Consider the following 21314-nt stretch of genomic DNA (forward strand, 5'->3'; position numbering starts at 1 on the left):
AGAATCGCTGAAAGATCGTCTTGTATGTGAACCGTGTACACGACTTATTAATCTTTCCTTTATAAATTATGTTCTTTGTTTAATTTACATTCTGTTTCTGCGTTTTTATAGGCAAAATTTAAGGAACAACGACAAGCTAGACAGGGGTTGCTGAAAGCAACGCATCGTCAGCTCGTGGAAGTCGTAGCCTTCATTTTGAATGTTGATCCGGATGTTTTGGAAGAAGGGATTATTGATAAAGATGAATACATTGCTGTTTTCGATAGCTTCCTTGCTAAGGATGGCAAACGTGCGATACTTATACATTTCCAGTCAATGGAACCACCCACATACGGTATTATAAATGATATTATTGCAGTTAGACTGGTTTTATCAATGTTCTATACTTATTTAATTAATAAAATATGTTGCAATAGAGTCTGGGAGGTGGATTCCACAGTATGAAGAGATTAAGAGAATGATACGCTGTTGTGTGACCGATGGTTCCACCGAAGAGCTTTCTGGGAAATGCGTAATAGTCTATAGATTGAAGGCAGATGTTGAGTTTGAGACTAAACAGTTGAATGAAGTATGTTTCTCTGTAATTTTGAACTCACCTCTCTTAATTTTTTGTCGCCTCTTTTATTCGGTAAAAAAAGAAGACAATAAAGGGCGATATAAAGTTGCTTGATGTTGCTTCAGTGTGGACATAGTTTAATCTTTACTAAATTTGAAATATTTTATTAGGACACATTCTATGCCTATGCAGAAGTCGATCCTGTATCCCAGAGTGCACTGGCAGCTATATCTGAGTTAATTCTACGATTAAATTTGCCAGCAATCGCTGCTAACACAGTATGGGGTGAATTGTCAAAGAATGAGGCTGGTGAAAAAGTGAAGAACAACTTCATCTGCGATTTCAGAGACTTCTGTGAATTCCTGAGCAGTAGGTTTTTCAAACTCAAAGCTTGATATTACTCTCTTCAATTCTGTATAATTAAATTATCTGTTTTATATCAAGTGACCAAGATAGACTTGGAGAGTACAGTGAAGTTCGATATTGATCAACATGTATATGATCTGTATTTATCAATGCCAGATGATATAGAAAAGAATGCTACTAATCTATCAGCTATCCACGCAGTAGAAAACGTTGTCAGGAAATGGATGAAGAGTATTGAAAGGGTAAAATTAATAATTAAATGAATATCCGGAAGAAAGGCATGTGTTACAAATTTTCTGAAATTGAAATTCACGATTTCTTGTTTTCCAAAATGCAACATCCGCCCTTTTACTAGACACTCATTCAATTATGTCGTTACCGATGAATGCGTTAATTGCTAAGTTAATTGATGCTCTCAGGCTGTTGTAGAAAGTCAACAATTGCGTAGGGAGACTGAAGAAATGGGGCCAAACGTAGAACTGTTTTATTGGAGACGGCTTCTGGTCCGATTTTCATCGATAATTGAACACATTAAGTCTCCCGTTACTCAGAAACACATACAGTTTTTAACGCGAGTAAAATCGAAACATATAAAGGTAGACTTAAACATAAGTATTGTATTCTTCATTAATTTATTACGTAAGAATGCGTACAAGAGAATATATATTTTGCATTTATATTTAGAAATGGAATATCCTAGAGGATCACGTTAAAACCATACAGATTCTCGCGCAAGACAATGTAAAATATTTATATGCATTGGAAAAATTCACTCAGCCCTTGTACAGGTTTGATCCAACAAAAATCGGAGAATACTTACCGCCGCTCATGTATGCTATAAGAATGATATATGCTACTTCGCGATTCTTCAATACAAGGCGAATGGTCACGGCAGTTTTTGTAAAAGTACTGTAAATTGTAGTCTTCAGCTCCAGTTTGAACAATTTGATAGATTTATTGAATTTTCAGATGACAAATCAAATGATCTTAGCATGCAAAGCTTATCTCACTGACGATGGCAAAGTAACAGTTTGGAATGAAGCTAAATGCGTTATGATACCTAAAATAATGGTACCAATCTTCAACAGTATATGTGCACTATTTATATGACAATTTTTGTTACATAATTATTTGGTTACAGGACTGTAAAAAATTGTGTGAACAGTATTATGAGTACTACATTTTAATGTGTAAGCAAGTAAGGGAATCCGCCGACGAAAAGCCGTTCGAAGTATCTGAGATGTACGTTTTCGGAAAGTTCAATACCTTCAAAAACAGAATAATAAAAGTTAGCAACTATATATTGTAACAGACGAGAAGAGATGTTAAAGATAATAAATATAAATATAACTTGTATTGCAGATTATGGATGTTCTTCAGACAACATTAACTTATTCAATTCTTCATAGTTCAGCTATACAAGGAATAGATGTGTTTGCAAATAAATTTACAAGCTTCTTCCAGGATATCTCGTCTCAGAATTATGATCCTCTGGATCATAGAAAACCGTATTTCGACGGTGACTATGATACGTTCAAGAAAAATGTTGCACAGACAGAAACAGAGCTACGAAATTTCTTTTACAAGTGCGTTTCTGAGGCTCCGACTATAACTGAGGCGTTGAGACTAGTGGCAAGGTGATTGTTTTATATTAAATTATATAATATTAGATCAGTGCGCGATCAGACTTATTATAAAGAATAGATCGATAATTTATTGTTTATAGGTTTCAGAAATTGAAGTTCAAACATCTGAGAATCGATAGGAAGTACCTAGAGCTCACAACACTGTTTCAAAAAGAAATTGAAGATGTGCGAGATCGATACAATGAAGATAGATCGGATCCACCGATACCCAGAAATGTTCCACCCATTTCTGGTCGCATTATGTGGATCAGGCAACTCTATAGACGCATTGAAAGCCCCATGGAAATATATAAACTATGCATAAGAGTGCTCAACCACGACTACATGCAAAGGACTATTAAAATTTATAATGCTCTAATCAGCGTCTTCATACACTACGAATTAATATACCATAGAGCATGGTATGATTCCTCGGAAATTGTACGTCTAGTATAATTATTGTACTCGCAGAAATATTAATGATTATTTGAACATTAATTAATTATTCGCTTCATTAATCGTTTTAACTTGAAGGTTCGATTGGCATTAGCTTCACCATTACTCATACGACACCTGACGACCAACAAGTATCACTTAAACTTTGATTCGTACATTATAGAAGTGATACGCGAATCTGAACACATGGCCAGATTCGATCTAGATGTGCCAGATTTTATACAAATAATTACATTTTGTAAAAACAGAATTTTCTCATCTTACGAGAGTGTGAAGAAATTGGTAGACGAGAACGATGCTTTGAGGTAAATAATTAATGGGAAAAATACTGTAAAAAGACTATAGATCCTATTATAAATTGCAGGCGGAGAATACCGGTATTGTTTCTGAATTTGATAAAAATTGTTCTCGCTGATCTTGAAATCGCCTTTCAACCCTGCTTATCAGTGATAACATGGACGTCGTTGAACATCAACGAAGTATGCGATCAGATACAAGAGGCTCTCACTAAAATGCACATTTTTGTTAAAGAGATAACAGATATGAAGGAAGCGAGAGTTGACGAAGTGTTCGAATCTATTTCGGAAGCTGTCTTATGCAAGCTAGACAATTACCCTAAAAAGCCTCATGAACTTTTGGATGACAATGTGGCCCATGTAAATGTGGTGGGCGACGAACTCGAAATAAAGTCGTTGTCAGCGGAAAAAGCTGTGGTAACGATCATCAACAAATTCATGGATTTCATAATCGACGAGTCTGTTGGAGACATCAAGTATAATTGGATGGATTTGGATAAAGTGAACAAACACGTTTCGCAAACGAAATTAACGAAAGAGAAATATGAACCTGGTATATTGGCCTTGTTGTTTCCATAGTCTTCTTATAATACGCATTTTTCTATGATTGTAGGTTTTGCTCCCATTGAAAGGACCCATAAAGTTCAGATAAATAAAGTGCATAACGATTGCATGGAACTGTTTGCATTCTTTAATAATAAACTCGTGGAAGCTTTAGTAAAGTGTACAAAAAACTCTCTGGATTTATTAAAGAAACAGGTCGCCGATATAAGGTTTTCCTAATTTTTTGAATTTGAATGCACTGATTAAGAGGTAGCACCTAATGTAGCCACCCGATTTTGAACCCAGATATTAGAATTTGTCGAGGGAATACTTCGAGATATGTATAATAAATTTATTCCCCCCCCCCCCCCTCCCCAAATTATAAAATTAGGATTAAAAATCGCGTGGTTACATAAGTGACACCCCTTAAAAATAATCTTCAATTTCTTCATTTCGATTACCACAGTCCTCTAGTTAGAGATAACAATCAGGAGCAGCAAGTGACCCCCACAATGATCACTACATTCGTGCTGCAAATTCCAAATATCATAATAGTGCCGCCGATAGAAGATTTACAACAATACTTCGGGAAGCTAATTATCAGTATACTAGAAACTCATAAGCACATTTTTATGTGGGGCCATCGTTATATGGAGATAAGAATGTCTGGTGGTAGCGACAGTGGCACAAGTTAGTATTTTTCAGCAGCAATAGAAACCGTAAATTATTAAAAAATTTTCTATTCGCGAAGAAAGTCCTAAAACATCAATGAAGAACTATTATCAAATAATATCCGATCACAAGGAGATAGTGCGCAGTGTGATGAGCTTGCAGGGTGCAATTTCTGCCTATAAAGACGATATTGTACAACTTGGGAATGCACGTTTATATTCTTAATTTCTTCTTTTCTTAAACCAGTGTTCTGCATATTTTAATGAGCTCAATATCTTTTAGATGTATTTAAAGTATTCTTACATATGGTCAGAAGATAGGAACAAAATCATTCAGTATTTTGTTGATTCTGAGCCCATTACTCAAGAGATCAAAGAGAAGTTTGTAGAGTATGATGATTTAGTCAGAGAAATAGAGAATCTGCCGGGTGTACATGTTGTTGGACCTATAGAAATTAGAATGGGTATTAAAATGGCATGTTCCGTTGATGAACAAGTTTTCTAATCGACACAATATTTTCAGATAAATTGAAATTAGCACTGCTAGTCGAAGCTCGTACATGGAAGGCAGTTTTAGGACAAACGTTGTCCACTCTGTACAAAGAGAAGCTTCGAAAAATCACAGAGTACATTAATGAGAAGAATAAAACTTTAACGAGAGAGATAAAGGATTTGGAAGACGTCAGAGTTGCTATGAAATGCTTGAGCGAGATACGAGATGATTTTATATCCTTGGATATGGAGTTGATATTGATAGAAGAAACGTATACATTGATGGGAAAATTCGAAATCCCTGTTTCGAAAGAGGAACAAGACATTGTCGACAGTCTTCGATACAATTTTACCAATATGTTAAACATGGTAAAGATTACATTCCATTAAATTCTAACTTATTTTTATAATGTCTTCAATGGAGTATCGATTTATTTAAGGCGAAGCAAGTGCAAGCAAAAATATGCGAGATGCAGGAGCCACTGAAAAAAGAACTGACTGATGGTGTTGCAGCTTTTAAGGAGGATGTTTTAATCTTTGATCACGATTTTGAGGTGAATGGTCCGATGGTAGAGGGCTTACCAGCTAAAGAAGCCAGTGATCGGTACAAATAAATTAATCATTAATTAATGGCTAATGTTCATTGATATTATTATAATAAGTTTAATAGGTTGAAATTAATATAACAGTATTTTTAAATTCTTCTACTGTTTTTATTGTTTTAAATTACATCTGCTCATTTTGGTTATAAATGCATAAAATCCGTTGTCTATTAATAATAATTCTTCTAGGCTTCTCCTATTTCAAGGACGTTTCGACGAACTGTGGGAAAAGTACTTAACTTACAGCAGCGGTGAAAGCTTATTTGGTTTGGAACTGACGGAGTATCCAGCTCTTCATCAACGCAAAAGAGAAATAAACTTGTTACAGAAATTGTATTCCCTTTACTTACAAGTCAATCGGACTATTGATAGTTACTACGAGATCCCTTGGTCGGAGATTGATATTGAGGCCATAGTCACGGAATTAGCCGACTTCCAAAATAAGTAATGAAAATCTCTGCTTCTTTTATATTAAAAATAATAAATTTTGCGTTTGTCTTCAGATGTCGAAGGCTGCCAATTGCCATGAGGGACTGGCCAGCTTACATTGACTTGAAGAAGAAGATTGACGACTTCAACGAGACTTGTCCTCTGTTAGAGCTGATGGCGAATAAGGCGATGCAGGAAAGACACTGGGCCAGGATGTCCAAGTTGTGTAAATATCATTTCGACGTCGAGTCTGAGAACTTTACACTGGCAAACGTGATGCAGGCACCCTTGTTAAAATACAAGGACGATGTTGAGGTACGATTCGAGCAGAACACATGCTAGTTCTGCACTATGAGAATTAAACTTTCGTTTCTTGGCAGGATATATGCATCAGTGCTGGAAAGGAGCAGGACATAGACAGCAAGTTAAAGCAAATTGTCGCCGAATGGGCCACTGTGGATTTGCAATTCTCTACATTCAAGCAGAGAGGAGAACTGCTTCTAAAAGGCTTAGAGACAGCTGAGATAATATCTCAGTTGGAAGACAGTATGATGGTGATCAGTTCGCTCTTGGCTAATCGGTATCAAATATACTAATCATTAATCATCAATTCAGGATTATTCGCTGATTATTTACTGCTTCTGAATATTTTTCTAAGGTACAATGCACCGTTTAAAAAAGATATACAACTATGGCAATACAAACTAAGCAATACCTCTGAGATATTAGCAAAGTGGTTAACTGTGCAGAACTTATGGGCTTATTTGGAGGCTGTGTTCATTGGCGGTGATATATCTAAACAACTTCCAGCTGAAGCAAAACGTTTTAATGTAAGAAAGCAATGGAACTTGATAGTTGCGATTATGTTCTACATGTTTACGTTGCTCTATATTTACGTTTAATTATTTTAGAACATTGATAAAGCTTGGGTCAAGATCATGTACAGGGCTCGCGAGAAACAGAACGCTGTGGAAACATGTACCGGAGATGAAACAATGGGCCAATTTTTACCTCATCTGTTGGAACAGCTGGAATCTTGTCAGAAGTCTCTCAGCGGGTAACAAAATTGATAGAGCGTTGAATAGCGTTGAAGTTTAGCTAGTGACAATCAAATTTAATGTTAAATTTCCATAGATACTTGGAGACGAAACGAAGTATATTCCCAAGGTTTTGCTTCATATCTGATCCTACATTGCTAGAGATATTAGGGCAGGCAGCTGATTGCCACACTATACAGAAATACCTCGATGGTTTCTTCGACAACATAGGAAAGGTGATCCTCAGTGTATCCTCAGTGTTCTCATGAGAGACCTTCTTTTTACAGTTCAGATTTCTTCTTTTTACAGTTAACATTTCATGAAAAGGAATACGAGAAAATTGTGGCTATACATTCCCGTGAAAATGAGCGTATAGAATTAGAGAAGGAAGTCATTTGCACAGGAGGAGTTGAGACTTGGTTGAACACTTTGTTGATAGTTCATCAACAGTCTGTGGGCTACGTGATCTCCCAAGGACTACAAACTATGAACAGCGAAGAATTTGATCTGATAAATCTGATAGACAATTCTGTCTTACAAGTAATTATACATTTTTCCTTTCTTCTGTATGGAAATGTATATAAAATTGTTACGGCGTAGGTGGGATTGGTGGGCATGCAAGTTCTGTGGACTCGCGATTCTGAAATAGCTTTGAACACAGCGAAACGAGACAGAGCAGTGATGAAGAAGACGAATCAATGGTTTCTTGATCTACTGAACCTTCTTATCGAAGTAACCGTGAAAGATCTGTCCAAATATGCGAGAGCCAAATATGAGGCTTTAATCACTATACACGTGCATCAAAGGTCCTAAACATTTATATTTGCATTAAGATCTGCAGTCGAGTAACGATGCAGGACATAATGTTCTTAATTTTTTAGAGACATATTCGATGAACTATGCCGGTCCAGAGTTCGCAATTCGCAAGATTTCGAATGGCTGAAGCAGATAAGATTTTATTACAACGCTGAGACCGAAGATATACCGATAAAAATTACTGATATTGATTTCATGTATCAGAATGAGTTCCTGGGCTGCAACGATCGCCTTGCTATTACACCACTTACAGACAGATGTTACATAACGTTAGCCCAAGCTGTGGGTAAGACAATTATAATTATTGTTTTCATATGTTGCCACGTCGGTCAAATATGGGCGACACAATTATTCGTGTATCTTTAAAAATTAATTTTGATCATAATACAGTTATTTTAACTGAACCCCATTCAAAGTAATCCCAGTGATGAGCTTTAACTCTACAATTTTGATTACTTTAATTTTGTGGAATTTTTGGGGGATGATTGCTCGGCAGTCAACGCGTTGACAGATTTCTGTGATTGTATTTCTAGGCATGAATTTCGGCGGTGCACCCGCTGGTCCCGCCGGCACAGGAAAAACAGAGACCACAAAAGACATGGGAAAAGCACTTGGAAAGTACGTTGTCGTGTTCAATTGCTCCGACCAGATGGATTTCCGTGGTCTCGGTAGAATATTCAAGGGTTTAGCTATGTCGGGTTCATGGGGATGCTTTGACGAATTTAATCGCATTGACTTGCCCGTTCTATCCGTGGCTGCTCAGCAAATAGCCATCGTGCTCACTGCGCGAAAGGAAAGGAAAACATCTTTCGTATTTAGGTACACAGATTTACTAGATCCTGAGTATTCTTGAATTGAAAAAATATACAATCTTCAGCGATGGCGAGACATACAAAATAAATTATGAATTTGGTCTGTTCATCACGATGAATCCTGGCTACGCGGGTCGTCAGGAGTTGCCAGAGAATCTGAAAATACAGTTCCGAAGCGTGGCTATGATGGTTCCCGATAGACAAGTAAAATTAATCGTGAATGCAAAATAAAAATTGTTTGCATCCATTATAAATTTTTGTGAACTGTCTACCGCTTTAAGTTGCACATTCACAATTTTATCATAAATGCATAAAATCTGGAATCATAGAATTTACTTAATTATTTCATTGTCACTCTTCATTTTTTAAACTTCTTATTTAGATCATCATGCGTGTAAAACTGGCAGCCTGCGGTTTCAAAGAAAACGTTATGTTATCACGAAAGTTTTTCACGTTGTATAAATTGTGCGAGGAACAACTCAGCAAGCAGGTGCACTATGACTTCGGTTTAAGAAATATATTATCCTGTTTGAGGACTCTTGGTGCACAAAAGCGAGCTAATCCTACCGACTCGGAAGAAACTACTCTTATGAGAGTGCTAAGGTAAAGGAAGTTTTCTTCCCAAGGAAGAAATATTCAAAATATTATTGTAAACTTGCAGAGATATGAATTTATCAAAACTGGTGGACGAGGACGAACCGTTGTTCATGTCTCTTATCGAGGACATGTTCCCAGGAATTAAACTTAGGGTTCAAACGTACAAGGACTTGCAGAAGGCTATAGCAAATGCAACTGACGCGTTTGGTATCATGAATCATCCCGAGTGGAATTTAAAAGTAGTTCAAGTACGATTTTTGTATAAATTTGTATTACCGATTTCTGATAAATTATAAAAAAGAAATTCTGATTTAAAATGTGTGCCATCAATTGTGACTGACTGTATATATTTTTAGTTGTATGAAACCTCTCTCGTGCGTCATGGTCTTATGGTTCTTGGGCCGACTGGTGCTGGGAAGACTCAATGCATGTGGGTGCTAATGAGGGCCCTAACAGAGATGGGCATGCCACACAAAGAAGTCAGAATGAATCCAAAAGTAATCTATCCCGGTCTTCAACATTTTTTTAGTGCATCTAACTGTTGTGCATTCCAACTGGAATTTCGTTGCAGGCTATCACTGCTTCCCAAATGTTTGGAAAACTGGATGTTGCAACAAATGATTGGACAGATGGAATCTTCTCTATCCTATGGAGGAGATCAACGCAAATAAAGAAGACAGATAATTTATGGATCGTTTTGGACGGTCCTGTGGATGCAGTTTGGATTGAGAATCTGAATTCTGTTTTAGATGATAATAAAACTTTGACTCTAGCTAATGGCGATCGTATAATAATGGTACCAAATTCGAAGCTGGTTTTTGAACCAGATAATGTCGACAATGCATCTCCAGCAACGGTATCAAGAATGGGGATGGTGTTCATGAGCGCTTCTGTACTAAAATGGCGTCCTATCCTAGAGGTTTCTTCACAGACACCGAGTAGTTACTGATAACTGCGGATTTTTATGCAAAATAAAAATTGTCTGCATCTATTATAAGAAACCACTTTGAAATTTCTATCTTTCTTTAACTATTTTAGTAGATTAAAAGTAACATATGTCCTCACCCTTTAATTGTTTTAATCCTTCCTCTGGTTAAAACTGTATTCAACTTTGTTGTGAATGCATCAAATCCGCAGTCTACCGATACCATAGCAATTAATATTAATTAAATTAATTTCTTTGTGTTCAGGGATGGTTCAGGAAACGATCGTCCACAGAAGCATCAATACTGCGTAATTTGTTCACTAAAATATACAACGATGCTCACACTTTTGTTCAGACAAAGCTTCCAGTGAAGATGAAGCTCTTGGAAGCCATTTACATAAGACAGTGCATTGATTTGTTGGAAGGTTTACTTGGACAAGGTGACGTTCTTTTTACTTTGGGGCTTATAGATCACATATTATTGAATGTATCATATACTATGCAGATATATTATCAGCACATCATATTGAGAAGATATTCCTGTTTTCCGTGATGTGGAGTCTAGGAGCTGTGTTGGAGCTCGGAGAGCGCAGTGCTTTGCAGGATTTCCTGCTTAGTCATGAATCGAAATGCAATTGGCCACGTATCCAGGTGAATAATTAACACGTTCGCTTACAGCGTCATATGTGACGATCATGATTTTGTACACTACGTAGATAAAATCAAATTAACCTCGTGCATATCATTATTCAAAATTATAATTCGAAGCGCGAATCGAAAAATTTACAGATTCTTTGTGACAATATCATTTTTCATATTTTACAAGAGGGTAGATTGCATTTAACAGAATATTGTAACTATGGAGGATGGTGGTGAAATAAAAGGTGGCAGCGAACGTGTTAATGTGTTCAATAGTAGAAGAAAAATATTTATTGCAGTCTACTTCTATTAGGAAGATGAAACCATATTTGAGTACTTGGTGTCCAACCATGGAGACTGGCTGCATTGGTCTGAGATGGTACCAGAGTTCATTTACCCTCCTGACGAAGTTTTACCATATTATTCGATTTTAGTTCCCAATATAGATAATACGAGAACGATGTTCTTGATTGATACTATTGCAAAGCAAAGGAAGGCAGTATTGCTGATAGGTAGAAGACTTCAGATAATGATCTTTAAATTTTTTAAGGAGATAAAAATTAGAATTTTCTTTTTGTAGGAGAACAGGGTACCGCAAAGACTGTAATGATCAAAAGCTACATGAATCAATACGATCCTGAAAGACATCTCCATAAGTCTTTCAGTTTCTCATCGGCGTCGACGCCTAACATGGTTCAGGTAATTGTCCTCACATGTTTCTAAATGATAATTAGTAGACAGCGGATCTTTATGCAAAATAACATCTTTTTATCTAAGTGGCAACAAACTGGAGTGAAATGGAAATTTATTTTCTTTCTTAATATGTTTAATAGGCTGAAAATAATATTATTTTTAAATTTTTCTAGCGTTTTTACTGTCTTAAATTGCACCTACTCATTTTTGTCATATATGCGTAAAATCCGTAGTCTAATGATGATCACGAGCTACTAATAAACTGTGAGATCAAATTGCAGGCCATATTCGAAAGCTACGTGGAAAAAAGAGTTGGTACAACCTACGGGCCACCCGGAGGTCGACAAATGTCCATATTTATCGACGATATAAATATGCCAACGATAAACGAATGGGGCGATCAGATTACCAATGAGATTGTTCGTCAACTGATGGAGTATAAAGGCTTCTATTCCCTGGATAAGCCAGGTGACTTCTCCTTCATACAGGACATTCAGCTGCTTGCTGCAATGATTCATCCAGGCGGAGGTAGAAATGACATTCCGCCGAGGCTGAAGAGGCAGTTCAACATTTTCAATTGCACTCTGCCATCGAACAAATCCATGGATACTATATTTAGTAGGATCAACTTTACATATGTTAGATTCATAATCGAATGGGTGTCTAGTAAGCATGTACATATGCTGCTCGCAGGAACCATCGGTCAAGGCTACTTTTGCGATACCAGGTTCGACGATGCTATAGTTCAATTCCTGCCTAAGTTAATACCTCTGACCAGAGTCCTCTGGCAGCAAACGAAGCTGAAGATGTTGCCAACACCAGCAAAGTTTCATTATATTTTCAATCTGAGGGACTTGTCCCGGATTTGGCAAGGAATACTCAGGATAGAGAGGGACGAATGCAAGTCCGTAACTGTTCTGCTGAAGCTCTGGCAACACGAGTGCCTTCGCGTCATCGCGGACAGGTTTGCAATCTTTAATAAAAAAAAATGATCAAATAATTAATATGTACTGAGGACTTGCTTTTGTTAGATTTACTACTGAGGACGACACCAAGTGGTTCGAGAGTACCATCAGACGCACTGCTGAGAAAATGTTAGGTTCTGATTTCAAGTACTACGTCTCAAAAGAAACATACTTTGTGAACTTCTTACGTGAACCTCCTGAACCCACTGGAGATGAGCCAGAGGACTTTGTATTCGAGGCGCCGAAGATATATGAAGAGATGCCAAGGTCAGACAGGGAAGAAGTTGCTCAGTTGTTAAGCATATTTTAATTTAGAATCATAATACATTGAGTATTTTGTCTCTCAGTTATGAAGCTGTGATAGCGAAAGTCCTACAGAACATGGAGCAATTTAATGAATATATTCGAGGCATATATCTTGATTTAGTATTCTTCCAAGACGCTCTGGTGCATTTGATCCGCATATCAAGGATTCTGGGAGTTCCCAGGAGCAACGCTATGTTGGTGGGAGTCGGAGGTTCAGGAAAACAAAGCTTGACACGACTGGCATCTTTCATTGCGGGCTTCAGCTTCTTCCAAATAACGCTGACTAGGTGATGATGCTAAATTAATTACTAGACTGCGGATTTTTATGCAAAATAAACATTTTCTCCGACAATTGTAAGTCACAGGAGCCGAGTACATTTCTTCTTTTCCTTAAAAATTTGATAAAGCTAAAAATAATCGACATCCTTAAAATGTCTTATTCTAAACTTAAATTGTTTTTTTTTTCTAAATTTAAATGTATAAAATCCGTAGTCTATTAATCATGAATGTAGTGCATGTTTTTTTATTTATTGTAACGATTTATAGGAGTTATAATGTTGGGACTTTAATGGAGGATCTCCGGCTGCTCTATCGTACTTCCGGTACAGGCAGCAAGGGGCACACTTTCATCTTCACTGACAACGAGATAAAAGAAGAAGGATTTTTAGAATACATTAATAATATTCTCAGTGTAGGAGAAGTCGCGAATCTTTTTCCAGCCGATGAGCTTGATGATATTCTGTCAACAGTCACGCCTATAATGAAAGCCGAGGAACCGAGACGTCCACCCACGCCGGACAATCTTTATGATTTCTTCATCTCGCGTGCTAGAAACAATCTGCACGTAGCTTTGTGTTTCTCACCGGTAAACAATCCTACTGCTTCATCAAATTACTTGATGATGTAATATTTAATTTTACCTTAGGTCGGTGAGAAATTTAGATCCCGGTCACTGAAGTTCCCTGGTCTCATTTCCGGTTGCACTATCAACTGGTTCTGGAGGTGGCCTCGAGATGCCTTATACGAGGTAAGCGATCACTTCTTGCAGAAGTTCAAAGTAATTTGCACGCCAGAGGTGAAGCAAAGCTTGATAGAAGTGATGGGAGACATTCAGGATGATGTTAACAATGTTTGCGTTGACTACTTTGATAGGTAAGATTTGCATACTCTTAGTTTTTGGTAGCAAGACTTGCATACTTCTTGAGAGTAGGATTTGCATATTACTTCTTCTTTTTAATAGGTTCAGGAGACAAGTATACGTCACTCCAAAATCATTTTTAACTTTCTTGAGCGGTTACAAGACTCTTTACAAGCAACGTTTGGATAATATCAATACTCTAGCTTTTCGCATGAGCAATGGTTTGAACAAATTAGTGGATGCCGCAGGTCAGGTCGATGAATTGCGAAAAGTATTAGAGAAGAATCAGCAGGAGATTGCTGCGATGAACGTGCAAGTGGAGGCTGTTAGTATTCACCCTGTCAGAGAGTTCATTATTGTTCAAAGATCAGAGATGCATTGATTACCTTGTTTTTTAGATCTTGGTCACTGTTAACCAAAAGAAACGAGAGGCAGAGACAGTCAAAGCTCAAGTGCAAGTTTCCAAAGACGAGGCAGAAGCCCTTTTGAAAGTGATAGCGAAGGAGAAAGGGGTGGCAGAAAAGAAACTGAAAGTTGCGGAGCCAGCTCTGTTGGCTGCTGAAGCTGCTTTACAAGTTACACTTCACCGACCGAATATAACGATTGCGAATTAATTATTATAATTTATTTCAATCCTGCTGTTAGACTATCAAAGCCGCTGACATTGCCACAGTCCGCAAGCTAGGTAAACCACCATATCTCATCACGCTTATCATGGATTGTGTACTGATACTCTTCGGAAGGCGATTGGACCCGGTTAAACCTGATTTTGAACGACAGTTTTTGACACCATCCTGGGCCGAAGCACTGAAGGTTTATTATAAAGTTTATTATAAGCAGCAACTTATTACTCACCTACTTATCAGAAATGAATAGCACTGTTCTTACAGATGATGGCTGACACCAGGTTCCTCTTTAACCTGCAAAACTTCCCAAAGGACAACATTAACGCGGAGACTGTTGATTTGATGCAACCTTATCTGTCGTACCATTTGTACACCTACGAGGCTGCTAAGCAAGCTTGCGGCAACGTTGCTGGTCTCATTCAATGGACCATTTCTATGGTCACGTTCTACGAGATAAATAAAGACGTTCTTCCACTGAAAGTTGGTTCCATTCTGATTAAAACAACGAGAAATTTAATGTATTTTTCGAGAATGGCATAACAAAGTTAGTTGAAAGATGGGGAAAAGGTCATAAAATGATGGTCACTGCTTCGACAATTAAAAATAAACGTTACGTACATTCTCATTGAAAAATGCATAAACTAACATTACTCATCAGATGACCTAATAACATTTTTCGCTGGGTTATACATCGTACTTAGCGTACTCTGATTCACAGGCAAATTTGGCAGTGCAAGAGAGCAAGTATCAGAAAGCGAACGCGAACTTGAATGCAGCCGAGAGTCTCCTCAGAGCCAAAGACGAGGATTTGAAAGTGGTGCAAAAGGAGTTCGACGCCGTCATGGCAGAGCGTCAAGTAATTTCCGAAACGTGTTATGACGTTAGTTCTACTGGTACTGTAATTAAACGAGAATGAAATGTTATGTTAGGGAATAGTCGATCTAGCTGAAGCCTGCCAGGCGAAGACAGACACGGCAACAGCGATGATCGACGGACTCTCTGGAGAGAGGATCAGATGGACGGAACAATTAGCTACTTTTAAATCAGAAACAGACCGTCTTGTCGGAGATGTGTTAATTTTAATAGGGTTTTTGTCCTACTGTGGACCATTTAATCAGGAATTCAGGAATCTTTTGCAGCGTAAATGGTTCGATTTTGTCCAAGGCAGAAAAATCCCGATTTCTGTTGTGATCAATATTTCGGCCTCGTTGACCGACACTGCTACCGTGAGTAAGATGTTGAAATGAAATTTGTAACTTCTTCCAATAAATTGTTATATTTATATTTATTAGATTGGAGAGTGGAGTTTGCAAGGACTACCGACGGACGATCTGTCCATTCAAAATGGTATTATAGTCACCAAGGCAGCCAGATACCCGCTTTTAATTGATCCTCAGTTACAAGGGAAAGCATGGATAAAAAAAAAAGAAGAGCAGTTCAATTTACAGCCGACGCTGCTCATGCACAAGTACTTCCGAAATCATTTGGAGGATTGTGTTTCTCTTGGTCGGCCTTTGCTGATCGAGGACGTGGGAGAAGAACTGGATCCTGTTCTGGATAATTTGTTGGAGAAAAATTTTATCAAAATCGGAACTTCGTTGAAGGTGAATGTCTTTATATTGTACAAGCAATCAATTAATTATATCTTCATTTTTAAATAATTTTACAGGTCAAGCTAGGCGATAAAGAAGTAGATATCCATCCAGATTTCAGACTATATATCACCACAAAATTGCCCAATCCATCTTATACTCCAGAAGTGTTTGCTCGCACCGCAATAATTGATTTTACCGTTACCATAAAAGGTAATTAAGCTAGTTCTAATTATATCAACTGTATCCGCACCTCTAATTTATTATTAAATTATTAGGTTTAGAAGACCAGCTTTTGGGAAGAGTTATTTTAACAGAAAGGCATGAACTTGAGACAGAGAAGACACAGTTAATTGCAGATGTGTCTGCAAACAATAGGAAAATCAAAGAATTAGAAGCGAATCTGTTACATAAATTAACTACCGTAGAGGTACATAATTTAATCCTGCAAAGCCATACTGCTTTATTAATACATATCCTAATTTGTTGGTGTACAGGGTCCTTTGATAGAAGACGTAGAACTAATGTCTGTACTGAACACTACGAAACAAACTGCAGCTGAGATAACCGAGAAGCTGAGCATCGCGAAAGATACAGAATTAAGAATCGACACAGCTCGTGAAGAATTTAGGCCAGTTGCGACTCGAGGCAGTGTCCTTTATTTCTTAATCTGCGATATGGCTCTGGTAAACTGCATGTACCAGACCTCGCTTGTTCAATTTTTGGAGCGTTTCGACATTTCCATGGAGAGGTATGCATGATACACACATTCTTTTCGGTTATAAAACCCAAAGATGATTAATTCTTTCAGATCTGAAAAGAGCCCAGTCAATCAACGAAGAATACACTTCATCATCGAGTATCTCACCTATGAAATATTTAGGTACAAAGCACGTGGACTTTACGAGATCCACAAATACATGTTCAGTTTGTTGATGACTTTGAAGATTGATCTTCAACGCGAGGCCATCAGCCACGATGAGTTCCAGTACTTCATTAAAGGAGGCGCGGCTCTGGACTTGAACACTGTTCAACCGAAGCCCTGTAAATGGATATCTGATGTTACTTGGCTCAATTTAGTTGCCATATCATCGTTAAGACAGTACCAGTACATTATTTCTCAAGTGACAAATTCCGAGAAACAGTGGAAACAGTGGTTCGATAAAGAAGCTCCCGAGGAGGAAGTTGTACCTAATGGATACAACAGTTTGGACAGCTTCCGACGTTTGTTGTTAATAAGGTTGGCAATTAAATATAACAACTACACGAATGATTCTGTAAACTCCCCCCAAATATTAGGTAAGTGCAACCTAATACAATTGATTAAAATTTAGGGCATGGTGCATGGACAGAACACTGTCCCAGTCAAGAAAGTATATAGCGAGTGCGTTAGGCGAAAGATATGCAGAACCTGTGATCACTCTGTTGGATGCGATGCATGGTGAATCAAGGCCAAACACTCCAATGATATGCTTCTTAAGTATGGGGTCTGATCCTACAACGAGCATCCAACAACTTTCGAGAAGAAAGGAAGTTATTTGCAAAAGCATTTCTATGGGACAGGGACAAGAAGTTCATGCTAGGAGATTGCTTCAGAGCGCAAAGACTGAAGTGTGTTCAAATGAAATTAGATTATAAAGTGTATACTGGAATTGTAATAATGTATAATTGATTCAAAGGGTTTCTGGGCCTTGTGCCAGAACTGTCATCTGGGATTAGAGTATATGGTAGAATTAGTCAGCTTCCTCTTGGAGATGGAAGCACCCCATCCTGATTTCCGTATATGGATCACCACTGAACCTCATAAAGATTTCCCTATCTCTCTTCTGCAAATGTCTATAAAATATACCTATGAACCCCCGCAAGGTATACACGTGCAATTCCACATTTTTATATTAGGTCAGTGCAAAAGTTTTTGCCCGATTCCTTGTTATATTTTTATATGAAATTGGGCACGAACTTTTGCACTGACCTAATATTTTATTAGACTGTCGTATAAGTAATCTGAATTCCCTTTCACATTTTTCTGAACAATTTTGAATTAATTTATTATAGGAGTGAGAGCTGGTTTGCTTGCCACATACAGCGGAATGAATCAAGAAATGCTAGATCAGTGTGACGCTGCACAATACATACCAATTATTTATACAGTATCGTTTCTGCATACTGTTGTTCAAGAACGACGAAAGTTTGGTCCCCTTGGATGGAACATCCCATACGAATTCAACATGGCTGACTGGCTGGCGTCTTGCATGTTCATTAACAATCATCTAAATGACATTGATGTGAAGCAAGGGATTAGCTGGTCTACCGTTCGGTACATGGATAACTAATGTTTTTTTTAATCGAATAACTTTTTACTAGATTTAATGTATTTTTTAATAAATACAATAATTTGATTCTTAGGTACATGATAGGCGAAGTCCAATATGGCGGACGCGTGACTGACGATTATGATAAAAGACTGTTGAATACGTTCGCTAAACTTTGGTTTTCGGAGGCTCTTTTTACAGAAGATTTTGTATTTTTTAAGGGGTATCCTGTGCTTGTACATAAACAAGTTACAGATTACTTGAAAGTGATAGATGAAATGCCTACTGTGGATCCTCCTCAAGTCTATGGCTTACATCGTAACGCAGACATCACGTAATTATATTCCCAGAAATTTTGATTATATCATGTCTTAACTGTCAACAGTATGCAACGTTTAATTTCAGGTATCAGAGTAATACTACGCAAACAGTATTAGACACAATCATGTCTGTGCAGCCAAAAGAAGCAGGAGCAGGCGGTGGAGAATCTAGGGAAGTACTTGTAACGAGACAAGCAAAAGATATGTTAAAAAAAGTGCCTCCCATGTACGACCCCTTCGAAGTGAAACAAAAGTGAGTACCAAAAATATTTCGATACAATAAATGATTTTCTTCAATAAAATGCAAAATTCCGCAGGTTACAGGTACTGGGCACAACAGCACCAATGAGTATTTTCCTGAAGCAGGAAATCGACAGGATACAAGTAGTCATTAAACTAGTCAACGTTATTCTCAAGGACCTTCTTCTTGCTATAGAGGGTGTCATTATAATGAGCGAAGTAATTTTATTTACATCTCCACTCCAATTTGATTTGCATTACAGCACAATTAATGTATGTGAATTTATTTAGGAATTGAGGGATGCTCTCGATAGTATATACGATGCTAGGATACCGAAGATGTGGAAGGCAAGATCATGGGAGTCTTCATCCCTTGGATTTTGGTTCACGGAATTGCTGGATAGAAATAAGCAGTTTTCAACCTGGTTGTACACTGGTAGACCAGCTAAATTTTGGATGACTGGGTTCTTTAATCCTCAAGGCACGTTATTTATTTATAATATATACATAGAAATAAATATTATCAATTTCTTTTGCGTGACACTAATATCTTAATCTTTCAGGATTTTTAACTGCTATGAGGCAAGAAGTAACCAGAGCTCACAAGGGATGGGCTCTGGACAATGTTACACTTCACAACGAAGTTCTGAAATACACAGTCGACGAAATTAAAGTTCCTCCTCCAGTACGTTAATTTAGCAATATATTATATATAAAAAATAGTTTAATTTTTAACTAATATCTTTGTATTATCAGGAAGGAGTGTACGTGTATGGATTATTCTTAGAAGGAGCAGGCTGGGACAAGAGGAACAACAGGCTTTGCGAATCGGCAAACAAAGTACTGTTTGTATTAATGCCTGTAATTCATATCTATGCTCTTTACAATATACCTGACAAAGATCCTAAGTTGTATCAAGTAAGTAAAAGAACATAATAAATAGTTTTAATTTCATGATATATTACAAAAACCTAATAATATTGTTAATGTTAGTGTCCAGTTTACAAGAAGCCACAGAGGACCTACATCCAATTAATTACACCCTTATGGCTGCAGACGATCAGACCTCCTGAATTTTGGGTTCTACGTGGCGCCGCTTTATTGTGTGACATTAAATAGTTGCAAATCATGAATGAAAAATATTCAAATTCTCATTCAAGTTGTGTTTCATTGAATGAACTATTTGAAATGTTTTATAACCAACTGGTAAGTAAGTTTTCTGTTTATACCGATAAAGAATGTTTCAGTTGGCAAGCTAGGTAGTTAAAACACTGTCAGTTGACAAGAGAGGTAACTGACCATTTTCAGTTGATATATTAGGCAACTGTTCAAGCTTCAGTCGGTACTGGAAATCATCATTACCATCAAAGCATCGTATTCTGCTTCGGATTCTGCAAACTTCCACGGATGGCGCTAGCAGTTTCTTTTTAAAGTTACTATGTAATTAATAGATTTTTATCGGGTTATTTAAAAACATTTCCAGACAATTAGAGTCGAGAACAAATTTTTTAGTCGATGAACGAAACAAATGTTCGTTATTTTAAACGGCTGGGAAAACCACGCCCCGTCACTATTGGTTTCCTCGAGTTTTGCGCTCCCGTATTATATTTCGGCGGGTGTTTCGCGAATTTATGGTTGATTAAGTTTCAGCGAAAAAAGGAGCGTAAATATCTGCGAGATGAGGATGAAGAGACGCGAGAAATGGTACTTGCGTTCATATTTACGGCGACGATGTAAAAGATGATTACTATCCTCATCGTAATTTGCAGTTGCAGCGGATACTTCGCCGCGGCAAAGTAGCAAGTAGTTTTGCGGCGAATTAATAAGCTAATTCCAAGTTTCTCGCGTTGCTCTTACTTGTACACTACACTTTTTTGCATCATACTGTCCTTTCCAATATCAAGTGCATTCACAATTCACGCACGGCTATACAAATTTCAAATTCGTGTTCCACCTTTCTTTGATAGTCTCCGGAGGAGAAAGGTCCGCTTAAACATCGTCTAAACAAGTTCAAATGTTCATAACGATATGAAAAAATATATCGCCGTATTGGGGAGAGTCTACAGAATAATTCTGTGCACGAATAATTCATCTTTTACGGTTAGAGCAGGAGAAATTAAAGTTAAAAATTAAATTTTTTAAAATCTGAGGGTAATGAAAAAAAAAACGATTTTCGAATTCGAATTCAGCGTATAAAATTCTATAAGAACCGCCCATGGGATATTGAAACGTTGAATTGGTATCGAGCAGCGATATTTTA

General features: G+C 37.4%; 1 protein-coding gene across 1 annotated transcript; it reads left to right on the forward strand.

The window, feature by feature from the left end:
- Positions 1–194: 194 nt before the first annotated feature.
- On the forward strand, positions 195–21033 carry Kl-3 (dynein heavy chain 8, axonemal kl-3). The gene is made up of 65 exons (XM_076794370.1): positions 195–334; positions 417–568; positions 727–925; positions 1001–1164; positions 1342–1518; positions 1607–1828; positions 1892–1993; positions 2064–2210; positions 2285–2559; positions 2649–2988; positions 3082–3308; positions 3368–3852; positions 3913–4072; positions 4309–4514; positions 4594–4721; positions 4797–4977; positions 5037–5374; positions 5446–5609; positions 5797–6051; positions 6111–6351; positions 6417–6616; positions 6695–6866; positions 6948–7093; positions 7171–7309; positions 7383–7613; positions 7674–7879; positions 7955–8175; positions 8423–8708; positions 8767–8905; positions 9084–9304; positions 9363–9546; positions 9655–9795; positions 9870–10217; positions 10489–10663; positions 10729–10874; positions 11176–11374; positions 11443–11561; positions 11837–12173; positions 12249–12519; positions 12587–12787; positions 12868–13113; positions 13373–13691; positions 13752–13978; positions 14067–14289; positions 14363–14539; positions 14610–14777; positions 14855–15070; positions 15309–15446; positions 15520–15816; positions 15883–16194; positions 16260–16395; positions 16461–16612; positions 16680–16933; positions 16994–17422; positions 17517–17793; positions 17862–18048; positions 18238–18499; positions 18589–18828; positions 18900–19067; positions 19132–19273; positions 19346–19535; positions 19618–19739; positions 19811–19972; positions 20048–20260; positions 20699–21033. Exons 1-64 carry the CDS (start codon positions 316–318, stop codon positions 20171–20173), a joined length of 13434 nt encoding a protein of 4477 aa, XP_076650485.1. The 5' UTR covers positions 195–315; the 3' UTR covers positions 20174–20260; positions 20699–21033.
- The last annotated feature ends 281 nt before the right edge of the window (positions 21034–21314 follow it).

The sequence above is a fragment of the Halictus rubicundus genome, chromosome 10 (assembly GCF_050948215.1).
Source record: "Halictus rubicundus isolate RS-2024b chromosome 10, iyHalRubi1_principal, whole genome shotgun sequence".
Classification (NCBI taxonomy): Eukaryota; Metazoa; Arthropoda; class Insecta; order Hymenoptera; family Halictidae; genus Halictus; species Halictus rubicundus.